We start from the raw sequence: 13,856 nt of genomic DNA on the forward strand, positions 1-13,856 counted from the left end.
AATATAATCCATCTCTTGAAATTGGGTGATATTTTTGTATATTCTTATTTGATGTGTGATCATGGCAACATCATTTACAATTGTGGATTTTACTTGATATGCACAAATTAAAATGTTAATGTTCACTCAGGCATTGATGTTTTTAGTGTGGTGTATCAGCAAATGTACAATGGTGAGCATTGCTGCCTTGCAGTGTTGGGGTCCTGGGTTCAATTCCAGGGGTGCTGTCTGTGTGGAGTCTGTATGTTCTCCCTGTGTTTGTGTGAAAATTGTAACAAACTTGAAATCATCAAATTGAGGTACTATTTTCTCTGAAACAACCTTGTAGTGAAAGGTAAGGGTTGATCATTTGTTTTTCAACTGTTACATTTGAATTTTAAAAAGCATTCTTTTAAGGGCCTGGAGTCTAAGTACAGTATATAAATAATTTAAAATCGAAATAGGTAAACTTGGTTTGCCTCCTGAGAGTCAGCATAATTGAAGGAGTTCCCTTTATTAAAGATATTGGTGTAGAAAATCCTTATTTATACATTGTATAATTCCCTTCAGGGCTTTTTCAGTTTGTTTTTTTGTTTCCATTTCATAGGTTTAGTAATTATTCTTTCGAAAGGTTTTTTTTATGCCATTCTGGGGCTTGCATATATAATATGAAGATTGGAAAGCTTTACTGAGACTTGGAAAAAAATAGAAACCTGACGCATTCATTATCATCATCTTCCATGCCACAAATGAAGGAAAATTCTAAACTTGTGGCCTGCTAGTTTTAATTGTTTTAGTTTAATACCTCTATGAAGTTTTGGAGTTAGTGTTGAGAGGAAAAATTCCAATTCAGTATTTGTGCATTTCTGGTCGAATCCCAATAGAACTAATTTTTTAAACAGTCAACAGTCAATTAAAACTAAATCAAGCTAAGGAGTCAAGAATCCAAGAAAACTATTATTTTAGGAACAGTGCTGTAAATCCGTTTTCCTGCAACAGACTGATTATCTGTAAAACATCTTTAGCCTGGAGCAGCTCTAAGAGGGGGAATAGAAAAGGTTCTTTTCAGGTATACTTCACTACTAAAGGTAGTAATGATAACCTCTCTTATCAGACAACACACAACACAGAGAAAAATGATTTAATTATCAAAAGGTTATGATTAAATTATTTACATTTACTGCGGGAGATGGAGGAACAATAGAAATTGTGTGTAATTTTGTCAAAAGTGGTTCTTGTTTCCTGTGGGTGATTCTGTGGTGATCTGTTTTGTGCAAAGGATTTCTGCCTTTAAATTTCCTATCAGTACTGGCTTGTCCTGGTTTGTATTCCCATCAAATGTATGGTACGTTAAATGGATTCATTAAAAAAATGTTTACCTGTTGCCCTGTTCAAATTGAAATGTGTGATCTTCCAATTATTTCTTTACAGAAGAGTTACATGTGAGGCTCAAGAAGGGATCAGCAGTTGACCCCATACCCAGAAATGTCATTCTAAGATGGGAGAAGGAATCGTATCACTGATACTGTTTTTTCCTTTCTCTTGCCCTGTTGCTGTGCCAGGTTTTCACCCACGGGAGGTTCAAAAGTTTCATACTGTGGTCATTTTGGAAAATTTATTGTCCATATATCTCAGCCAAATGAAGAAATGTCTAAATTGTGTTTAAACAGTCTTTTTCAAATACATTTTTTAAATTTTGGATCTTTTATTGAGGACCTTTCCAGGGCCAAATCTTTATAAATTTCTGAATATTGGCCTTCAAATTGTGATATGAAGAAAACGGTTTTTAACCTTAAATAATTTATGAAGCTTTGAATCATGTTTTATGACAAATGTATTTTTTTACTTCAGTATTGAAAAGTTGGAAAACACAAGCTGTTCGTCACTTGTTCAAAGTGGACTGTACTGCAAACTTTAAGTTAAAATGTAGGAATTTCATTGAGGTCAGATACTTTTACAACAGTAGTAAACAAGTGTGCTATGGGTGTATAACACTACAGCTCTAAAGCTGAGGCCTAATTGAAGAATTAAGCGCATGCAAGAAGTCTGGCCTGTCATGGGGTTCATTGTGAAGAGTAAAATTTATAGCAGAATTAAGATTGTATAGTTGAGCTATGATTCTTCATAATATACAGTATGAATATGAGGCTAACTTATTGACATTGAGTTTAATCCTGATCTGGCTGCTATTATATAAGTGCTGTTATATGGACTATATTTTCTGTGTTTTAAAATAAGAAATATTAAATATATAATCAAATACTTTATAGCAAACTTTATTTTGGGATACATAGAGAATTGACTGTGGAGTCAAGATCAGTGTTGTGTTTAAATCAGATAACACAAACTTGTTATAACATTAACAAAACAGTTTGTGTGTATGTTATGTTGAAATAAGGGTTTGTTTCTGAGGACTGTGAACATTGAATGAACTGCATTTATCATCTGCTTTTTCATCTCAAAGAATCTTAGATTGTTTTGCATAAAAATAAAATGCAGTACACACTTTGATTGTTCTGAATCATGAAACTAACCCGATCACTTATGCTTGCATGACTAGTGCTTTTTGATAGTCATTCAAATTAAAAAAAAGATTAGAAATGGTTAGCAAAGGAACAAGTAAAGGTTTATTCCATGCTGAAAGAAAAGAAACATCCATGGTGCCTTCTTCAGGTGTGGGAGAGAGGAACACCGGCAGTAGATAAAGCAGGGGAGGACAACAGCTGGGAGTGGAGAGGAGGAGGGAGCAGGAGAGGAGCAGAGTGGACACTCAGGGGGTGTGAAGTTGAGAGAGGAGAAGAGAGGTGTGAAGTCAAAAACTGCAAATGAATAAAAAGCATTAGAAGGAAATGACTCTGCCATTGAAAGGAGGGGGAAGGTTTCATCCTAGTTTCAGGATAATTTCGGTTTTGGATATCTTTCTGCAATAGAAAGATTGCACTCTGTGATTGCACTCTGTGAGAATGCGGATGGAGAGATCAGCCTAAACATTATGTCTCTTTTTTCCAGCATGGAATAAACCTTTACTTCTTCCTTTGCAGTGTACACATGCTGACACAGCTATCTACTTGAACTTGAACTTGAACTTTTAAAATTATTTTTTCACCTCACCCGTGAAGAGCTTATGATTTCCTACAGGGATATACAGTATTTATTTAGTGAGTAGGGCATTAGAATAAAACATACTGTACCTCAACCTGAGACAAGCACAGTGTTGGAAAATGACTCTCATTTTGAGTGGCACTATGTTTTGTGGATGGCTTGTTTAATGAGTTTTTAAGCTGTTACATGCACAGAAAGCAGTTTCCTGCAGTACTGCATGTACAGTACATTTCTTTTGAACAAATCAGAATTACTGGCAGAAGGCAGAACGTTGCTAAGTTTTTTAACTAATTTAGACCTGAATTTCCCAATTTCAGTGTAAATATAAATTGGTTTAGGTGGGTAGATGTGTCAGCATGCGTAGACTGCAAAGGAACAAGTAATAGGTTTATTCCAGGCTGAAAAGAGAAGAAAGAAAACACGTTTCGGCCGTGGAGCCTTCTTCAGGTGTGAGAAAGACAGGGCAGTAAGCAAAGGTAATGTAGCAGGAGAACAAAAGCTGGGAGAGAGGAGGAGCGAGAGGCAGGAGGAGGGGGACAGACAGAGTGGCCAATCAGGTAGTGTGAAGTCAGGATGGGTGAAGAAAGGTGTGAAATGAAACCTATAATGAATAGAGAGAATTTAGAAGAAAATTAGTCTGTCATTGAGAGAACTTGAACTTGAACTTTATTGCCATATGTAACCGGTACTGGTACAATGGAATTCTTACTTGCAGAAAGTCTCTCGATTGTAAAACAAGTGTAAAAAACAAAACAAAGTGCAAACAGTGCATCAAGACAATATACAAACAAACAGTAGACAATGTGCAAGTAAACATGTAGACAGTTTGAATGTAAACAATACAGACGTGTAAACAATGACTGGAGATGTGCAATAGATAAGAAATCATAATGAGGTAGATGGTGATGGTGTAGGTGTGGTCCGAGGGGGGTGGCTAAATGTGTTCGCCAGTCTCACTGCTTGTGGATAGAAGGGGGAAGGTGTGATCCTAGCTGCAGGATAATTTTAGTTTCTGTAGTCTTTCTGATGTAGGAGTTAGAAAAATCATCTTTGAGAACAAAGGCTTGGAGAAATCTTTAATCTTCACAGCCCTAAAATGTTCTCTTAAGCAGTCTCCGAGTCTCCTTCCTGTTTCCCCAATGTAGATGGCTGAGCATTTACTGCAAGAGATACAGTAGATAAGGTTGCTGTAGGTACAAGATGTCTTCTGAGTCCTGAGTCCTGAGTCCTGAGTCCTGAGTCCTGAGTCCCGAGTCCTGGGGTCTTGAATGAGTGTGTTGTTAGATATGTACAGTACTTGCAGGTGATACAGCAAGCTCTGTTGCAAGGGAAAGTGCCTGGTGTGGATGATTGCTGAGGGCAGTCAAGGGACCTGTGAACAAGAAGATTATGCAGATTAGGTGGTCAGCGATATGAGATGATGGGGTGGTCAGAAAAGAGGGTCCCAGTGGAGGGATCATCCTTTAGGATTGAAAAGTTGTCGTTAATAGTCCTGGGGATATGAAGTGTGTTGGAGTGGTAGGGAAGCACCAAAGGAATGTGGTTGTTACGGCAGGAGTTCCCGATTGGGTTGATGGTCCGGGGGGTGTTTTTGGCGCGGGCAAGGGCCCTGTCAATAACACTGCTGGGGTATCCTCTGTTGATGAAAAAAGAGTACATTTTGAGGGCTTGGTTCTGGAAATCAATGTTGTCGCTGCAGAGTCGTCGTAGCTGTTGTAGAAGACAGGGCTTCACACCTGAAGAAGGCTCCACGGCCGAAACGTTGTGTTTTCTTTCTTCTCTTTTCAGCATGAAATAAACCTATTACTTGTTCCTTTGCAGCCTACGCATGCTGATGCAGCTTCCCACCTGAACTAATACAATAATGTGGGTTTTTTTTTTGTGGGTAGCCTTTTGTGGGTCTGTGTGTGCTCTGGTGATTCTGGGAGATGAATAGAATCTGTGGCAAGGAAATAAGTGACCTAGCAAACTTTTAGTGAAAGGGGCGACAAAACGTCTGCACTTGTTCTATGTTTCTGGACGGTTTGCTGACATCGGGATAACTGGAAGAAAATAGACAGTATGAAGGGAGTAAAGCCGCTTGTGTTTGGCTGCATTTGGAAGCAAAAGTGTGACAATTTGACCTGATGCCTGTTCAATGAGACCATTTTATAATTAACCACTGATGTTCCATCTTTATTTTTCAATTCAGGCATTAAAGGAATGAAACCAACATTAAAACACTTTTTAGAAGGTAGTTTTAAGAAAGTGCTGTACATTTTTATTCCATTTGGAAATCTTACATTTAGTAACATACATTAAAAAATAACCATAATTATTAACACTTTAACTGAACAACATCTGGTTGTTTAATTAAATTGCCATTATAAAAATGCTATTACATTATTTTTTGAAAAACAGAACAGTCTTTCTGCTTTAAGTAACCTTTGATTAGGAAGTGCAAATAACATTGCACACTGTCAGTACATGAATTGCAGTTTTTTTTAAAAGATAATTTTACACTAAGTGAGCTCTGAAGATGTTATTTTTTCAGCACGTTAGATGAGAGAGTTTTTTTGTACTCTTAAAAAGTACAATATTCTGTGGAAATAAAATAATCAAATAGACTGTATGATGATGGCAAAAATGTAATGGTGATTTATTTAGTTATTTTCTAAATGTGGTGGCAGCCAGGTCTGTCCTCTATATTCTCCAAAAATTACACAGTGTGGATGTTTGCCTGATAAATCACATTAGAGGTCAACAACTGTTCTAGGAAGGCTTGGGCTTTAAGGCATTATATTAGTTTGAATAAATGCATACAGAGATATTATCATATTTGTTTCATAATATCATACACAGAGATGAGATGAGAGAACTTGCATCACAATTACACATCAATGTTGGCAGCACATGATAAAGAAAGCGAGATGCAAAAGTATTAACTTAACAAGAGATTTCAATAATATTTCTCTTTCTCTACACATGGTCTCTGAAATTGTAGACCTATTTGTTACTGAATTATACAAATCATTGTGAGAATATAAATATTTTTAATGTCTTGCAAATATTTAACAAAAAAATTTCTGTCTTTTATTTAAACCCCTCAACAAAATGATAATTCATTTAATTCCATAAATCATCATCACCTCTTTGTAACAATCATAATATTGTCAATTTAATATTGTCACGGTTATAATAATTTATTAATGAATTATATATAATATAATTAATATGTGATTAAATAGCTTTAATCTGTAATTAGTTTTGTTCTAGAAGAATCGGTTTGAAATATTTGACCAAACACAATCATAACAAAAGCTTTTCTAAACCAACTGTAAAAGAAAGCATAGACAAGAGGATTAAATGTAGAATTTAAGTAGCCTACCCACAAAAGACCGTCAATTAAACCTGGTGGAATTGAATAATTAAATATAGCATTCACGGAATTACACAAGAAAAATGGCATCCAGCAGCAGAGAAAGACCCCCATCACTATGCCCAGTGTCTTTGCAGCTTTTCTTTCTGTCTTGCTTGAAGTTGTTTTCCTGCTGTCTTCGGAGGTCTTACTCTGGGATACTATGCCTTGAATTGTCCTGGCTTGTCTCCTTGCTACAAGGAAAATTTTCAAATAGATGCCTATCATGATAAACCCAGGGATGTAAAAAGAGAGTGTGGAGGAAATAATGCTTGATGCTTCAGTCTGTATCAGATTACAGCTACCTATACAATAAAATGTGTCATAGTAGACATCTTCCATTCCCATTATATTTAACTCTAGAAATATCATTCCAAATCCGGTAACAGCTGAAATACTCCAACTAACTGTAATCATGTAAAATGCAACACAGACATTAATTTTAGTTTGGTATTTTAGCGGTTTACATACAGCATAATATCGATCAATTGAAATGAAAGACAGATGCAAAATAGAAGCAGTACATAACATGACGTCTACACTCTCATGGATTTTACAAAATAAGTCACCATAATACCAGCAGGATTCAAGGCATCGGACTATAGCTGTAGGCATCAGAAAGCCTCCTAATAGCAAATCAACAACTGCTAGAGAAAGGACAAGAAAATTGGTCGGTGTGTGAAGCTGTTTGAAGTGTGCAATGGAGATGATGACGAACAGGTTTCCACATACAGTCAAAAGAATAACTGTTACAGCGATGAGATACAGTGGGATACGTAGAGTAGCCAAATAAACTTGTTTCAGACATGAATTGTTTACAGAGTCGTAACAGAACTGTGCATTTTCAGCCATCCCGGTTTGAGAGAAGTTCATGTTGGGCAGCCGAGGCAAAGTGTGAAAAGTATCTTCCTGGAGAAAGACAAAAAATCATGCAATTGATAATTTCAATAACACAATTTCTAGTTTTCTTAATTTATAATTAGAGGTATCATTTTTATACCAAAAAGCACAACTGTCTTTATCACTAAAACTTGAAACACTTGATAAATAACTTTGTTTTTTTTAAATAGTATATGGATACGTGAAAGCAAATAATTTTTCATGTGTTCAACTAAACTGAAGCAGACCAGCATGGCTGTAGTATCCCCTTTCCTCTCCTGTATAATTTTGACAATACAATTTCTTGTAGTAAGCAGAACTAGTTTAGCTTTAGTATCACTGACAAAATGTCTTTTGTTTTTTAAAAGTGCATGTGGTCATACAGTGTAAAGCCAGAAAGGTTTTGATATCAGCACATTGTTGGTTTAATCCATGCTTAATTACAGTCATACTATAATTCCTTTGGTATGTTCTACCAATGGGTGTACATTACTGGAGCTACTGCATACTGTATCATGTAAAACACAAAATCAAAAACTAAACAAAAAAAATCATTTGTTTCTTTAAATCCAGATTTGCAGGTTTTCACAATGTGCACAAGGTTTTCACTGCGTATTTACTATATATATAATATTATTATTACTCCTTGATACTTATTTATACACCTTCTGTTGCTTTATGATAACATGTCAAATTCTTATTATATATTAGATTGATCAAGCTGTAACCTCTTGGACATAAATCACAAGAGTTACTGTACATTTGTTAATTAGTTGTTATTGCCATTTGACATTGGTATGAATGAGATGGAATAGGAATGAAGTTAAAATTATAGAAATCAACAGATTTCTCAATTATAAATGAAAAACTTTGATAAAATTGTTAAGTGAGTACACGTGTGCCAAAGGAGAAATGTGTATTTAGTTTGTGTAAAACATATTAATATGACTAGTAAAGCTTAAGATATTATATTTTATTACTAAAGGTGAAGATGAATACAAAATACATATTACTGTATGTTGATATAGTTACAAAACATTTCTAATAATAGGAAATAAAAGAAATGAGGAAATCTTCAAAATATAAAAATAAAAATAACCACAAGATGCCCATCAGGCTTAAGGTTTCAAAAACATCCAAAGACAGAAGTAATTTCTACAAAACTGTATATTCACTATCTAATCACTTATATATTTTTAATCTGCATTTATTAGGACTATTTCTATGGAAAGCTAAAAAAAAAGATTTAAAATTTAATGCAGTAAAACAGGATGTTTAATTATTGTTGAATTAAACTGTTCCAGTAAAATCACTATAAAATAGTAATATGTTTTTTAAATGATAAGATGCATTTACTGTTTTCACAAGCTTACCTTGCTCAGATGTTTAGTGGCAACATGTCCAGCAACTTTGTAGAGGCTTTTTTATACATTAATTATCTGCCAAAGGCCCAATGGCTCTGCTACTGCTGTTCTGGCTCTCATTAATTGCCGACAAGACATTTCATCATTATTTTACCTTATGGAGCTTATGTATTCCCCATTGGCCAGCAAACACTTGAACTGGACATTATACAGTACATTACCCCCAAAAAACTAAAGCTTAGTAGTAATTACCTTCTAACACATTTTTTATTCCATATATACATGATAGATAATGCATATTCTGCGTTCTGCAATTGCATTCTGCAATTTCCCTCACGGGATCAATAAAGTATCTATATACATATTTCATTTTGTTTAAAAAAGTGCAGTGTGGGTAGCTTTACTGTATGTAAACAGAACTTGATTAACTGCATGATAAGGAAAAATGTTTTTAAGATTAAGTGGTAATTATTGAGTGAAAAATCTCTTTCCAACTTTGAATGAAATGGCGTTGTCCAACATACTATGTAAATATTGTCTTCACTGTTTATCACGGATGCTTCCTATAGAAGAGTTTTTCTGATGATTTGTCCTGTGGACAGCGGGTGACCAATAGAGAGACTGTTGTGGGAAATTACTTCTTCCAAAGAGCAGGACACCTGTTTATGGTTTACTCTGTTCATTTCCCTCCTTTAACACTTGCAGCAGAGCATTTGTTATTGCAGCTGTTGGTAGCAGTCCGCTTTGCTCTTACAAATATTGTGATACAATCTGAGTTAACAGAGCTCAGCAATTACTCTAATGACCACCACAATAAGGTTGATTGGTTTTATTGCAGGTTTTATTGGTTTTATTGGGTATGGATAATATGATGTACCACTTCAGGGACAGTATTATGTAGATAGTTCACATTGACTGGATAGATTCTCAAAGACAGTACTAAGTCTTACTCTATGAAAATCATTTCCCACTAAGCTTCTAAGTAAACCATATACAATGAGTTTGAATTTTATTGTTTTCAAGCATGGTGTAATTGTATCTTGATTTGGCATTGGAATGTACTTACAAACTAACTAACTTTACAAAAGTGCAGCAATAATTTGATATGGGATATATCTGTATTTACATACTGTATTTACCATAGTGGTGAAATTAAATTAAAAAAAATATTAAAAATATATTTCATACTACAGTATGCAGCCTGATCAAGACACACAGTTTTCAGCAACACCTCTCACCTGATTAAGTAATGATGCTGTAAATGTTATCTACAATTACTTTTTTCACTAACTCTGTTCTTCAACGGTTAGCGGTGACCACATTCACATTTTTCTTTCTAGTTTGAGCAATAAGAACAGGGTTGCAGGGAGTCACAGTCTATCCCACCAAGCAACGTTTTTGGTCACCCTGCGGTCTGTGTGGATCCTAATGCCCCAGTATAGTGATGGAGACACTATACTGTAAAACAGGTGCTGTCCTTCAGATGAGGTTCCAGAGCGTTCCAGAGGGGTGCGAAAACCGGGCGATCACTCCAGACTGTACGCCCGGTTCAAAGTGGGTCAGCTGCACTGGTCAGCGGCTTTCCTAATCCTCGCCCTGATCACTACCACTCCTGTCCTGCCTCTCGCCACGTACCCCACCCGGGTGCTCTTCGGCAGCAGCGCCAGGCGAATGCGCAACATTAATGTAAATATAAAGGTCAATATACTGTAGTGTCTATAATATTTGCTATTTTAGTTTTTCAAAGAAATGTTTATTTGTTAAAAGAAAACTCATAGTGAATACTGGATTTGAACACCCGACCTCACGCTTATAAGTCAGTCACTTAAGCTATCACATTACCGATCCAGTCATGGGACAGGCACTGAAACAGCCGTACACATATCAATGGAAAGCTTTATACTACTGTTTATGCTACAGTACCAGAATATAATTATATCGTTATTAATTTCTTTAGATACGCGATTCCATATTATATTCCCTATTAATCAAATTCTAAAGTATGCTTTTGTTTACTCTGATAACGAGCGTATTTGCAGAAAAGGTTAAAAAGTTCAATTTTCACAAAGTATAAAAACGTACAGTAATATGGTCAGAAGGAGCACGTAAAAAAGTTTCCGAAATAACCACATGTAAGAGTTTGATGCTTAAAATGTTTAGGGAGAAATGGAATACTGGTGTGTAGTTTTTCTTTAAACTACCAAGACCAGCCATATATACAGTAGTACACTTTACATACAGTAATAGGTTTACGTTCCTAAATTAATATATTTTATGAGCATGTGAAAGGCATACTTTGTATGATTAGAAACGAATGCGTGATCGGATCAACGAAATGCTGGGGTGTTACTTTTTGTCAATGAAAAAATAATCTTTTCGTTTACAAAGAAGGTTACAAAGGATGTGGACCAGGGTAATACTTTGAGTTTACAGCTTGTTCAAGGTCATTCATTATTAATACTATTAGTAATATCTTCGGTAAAGAAAATATTTCTGCATAATTAAAATATTTATGATAAAGGTGGTAGGCTGTGTACTTTTGTCCAACTGAGTAATCTTGCTTTCATAAAATATACCAACTTTTTAATGTATAATGATTAACATGCTGTAATACACAGTTTAAATTTAAAAGTCGAAAGAGCATACAACTTAAATTCTTAATTGAATAAAGATTGCCCCCCGCAGTGATCGGGATTCGAAACCGGATGTTTTCTGGTGACAGCTCGAATGCTGTACAGGGAGGTTAAGCTTTATTAGCTCCACCTGCTGGTTTTACAAGGTGATTCCGGATACTATTTACATGATCTAATTTGCATGCGGTATATTGCGGTATATTGCTCACACTTAGCTTAGCTTCAGCAGGTTGCCAGTTGTTAGTTACAGGGTGATATGGCTGCTGACGTTATATAAATTTAACCTTACACTAAACAAATTCAATTTGTTCTGCCTCACACATCAGCCTATAGACTGAAAATTACATAACAAAATTATTAAATTGTTTAATATGTCTGAATCTGAAGTATAGCTCTTGTAAGGAAGAATGCATGCAAGTAATAATACCTGTTTCCGGTACTGTAACCCGGTTTAATTTGAATAATCACCAAACGTGCTGTTTAATTGGCAAAGCACAGTTACCTCACAGTTCCAGGGGTTGCAGGTTTAATTATGGCCTCAGGCTCATGAACTGCATGGATTTTACTTGTTCTTTTTGGTTTTTGTGTATGTTTTCTGTAAGTGCTGCAGTTTTTACAGAACTCCACTGTCCAGTGCTCAGTCAAGCCATACTCCCTGTGTTTCCATGACACACCCTAGGTTGCCATGACCACCTCCAAGATGAGCAGCAATACTGGATGAATTCTATTATACCAAGGGACTGCTTATTATCAAAATAGACCTTATGTACACTTTAAGTGTCAATCGAAACATCCCGGTTAATAGCTTGTAAATATCGTCCCTCGTATCTTTGTGTACAGTGGGAAAAGCACCATCTGGCCTTTTCAGCTTGTTTGCCTTCAGCACTCACAGCCCCTGTGAATCTGACATATTATCTAATATTGTCTAGTATTTAGATGGATCCTACATTAAGGATTACTACTACATTCTGGTTTCTTTCATAATATTATATGACTATGTTTGCTGCTTTTTTAATCCCATCACTCAGCAATATTTAGTTTTGAATTCTTTAAAACCAATAAACCTTAATTTTGTTGATTTGTGGTCCCGTGGTAGTACTGTATTCGCCTCTACTGTTGTCTTAATCAAACATCTTTTTGATTTGCTTATTATTGCATCATTTTTTTTCTTTTTGGGATCCTCCCATTCGTAGGCTTGATAAAATACTTTATTTCTTATTAAGATTTTAAAGGTTAAAATTATTACACATTACATTCAGGTCTTTACTTACTTTCTTAAAGAATAAATTTGTACCCTGCCTCTAGTGCTGTATGTATTAGGAAAAGGGACATATTTGGAAAGAATGTATATTTAAACACTAGCAGGGCAAACATGAATTTTGACCTCCAGAAATGCTAGCCTTGCAATGTCCTGATATTACATATCTCTCAAACTCCCAGTCAGTTTAAACACAGACGTCTTTGTTGCTGAGCCACAAGACAGGTGTCCAGCTTTGAAACGTCAGAAAATCAGAATCTACAACGTGAATACATAATAAAACTGAGTGTATGGGAGGGGACCTTCCAGCCACAAGCGCACATCCTTAGCCACAGAGCCCCGCCCCTCTGCTCCACTAATTAATAGGTGATTATTTAGCAATTATTAAGTTAGAAAAATTAAGCTATCCTAGCTGACATTCAAGCAAATTACAAAGGAACCCATTATAAATCATCATTATCATAATAATTAACATATGCAAAATATAATTATCAAAAGTAAAAAATTGTAATCAAATTCAGTTGTAATTTGAACAAAGAAATCAATTTCATTAAAGAACAACCACAGTATGCAATGCTAGCCATGAGGTTTATGTGTACCTATTTTGACAATACAAATTATACTGTATACTGGAAATGAGTTATACCTTCGTCTGAGAATTCCTCATAAAAACAGCTAACTAAACAGCCTAAACGTTTTTTTCCAGACAGACAAATATTGGCTCCTGGGTGCTGCCAAAAACTGCAGTGCCTGTTATGTGCTTATAGTTACAGAACATAAGTTATTCAATTCTAAATTGAATAATTACTCATTTATTACTTTAGTACTTAACACCAATATAAAATCAACTTTGTGCATAGTGCCCCCTTTAAAAAAAACCTGGTTCTTTTTCACATATACGATTTTGTTTGCATAAAAATATATATATATATAAACAATGGTTTTGTGATACAGGATGTTGCTCATCCTTTCAGAAGGGAGAGAGACCAAAGTTTTTTTTTAGATACAGTAATTTTCTCCTGAGGACATCACACAAACTGGGCAAATGGCCCTCCCACCTCATCATATTTTTGATATTTTTTTGTAGAATTGATTATTATTTTCCTCCTGACCAGAGCAAGATAAATAATTTAATGTTAAAAGCTTCAGAACTCCATGACAAAAAGATAAGATTTGGTCTTTGTTTTGTCACATCATCAAATGCATTTTTGTTATTTTGGAATTTAGCACAGGTGACTTTGTTT

General features: G+C 35.3%; 1 protein-coding gene across 1 annotated transcript; it reads right to left on the reverse strand.

The window, feature by feature from the left end:
* Window positions 1-6,310: 6,310 nt before the first annotated feature.
* LOC148675573 (trace amine-associated receptor 1-like) lies at window positions 6,311-7,351 on the reverse strand. Its single transcript, XM_088627230.1, has one exon. The coding sequence runs from the start codon at window positions 7,349-7,351 to the stop codon at window positions 6,311-6,313; it is 1,041 nt and encodes a 346-aa protein (XP_088483356.1).
* Window positions 7,352-13,856: the final 6,505 nt, after the last annotated feature.

The sequence above is a fragment of the Lepisosteus platostomus genome, chromosome 3 (genome assembly GCF_059453375.1).
Source record: "Lepisosteus platostomus isolate fLepPlt1 chromosome 3, fLepPlt1.hap1, whole genome shotgun sequence".
Taxonomy (NCBI): Eukaryota; Metazoa; Chordata; class Actinopteri; order Semionotiformes; family Lepisosteidae; genus Lepisosteus; species Lepisosteus platostomus.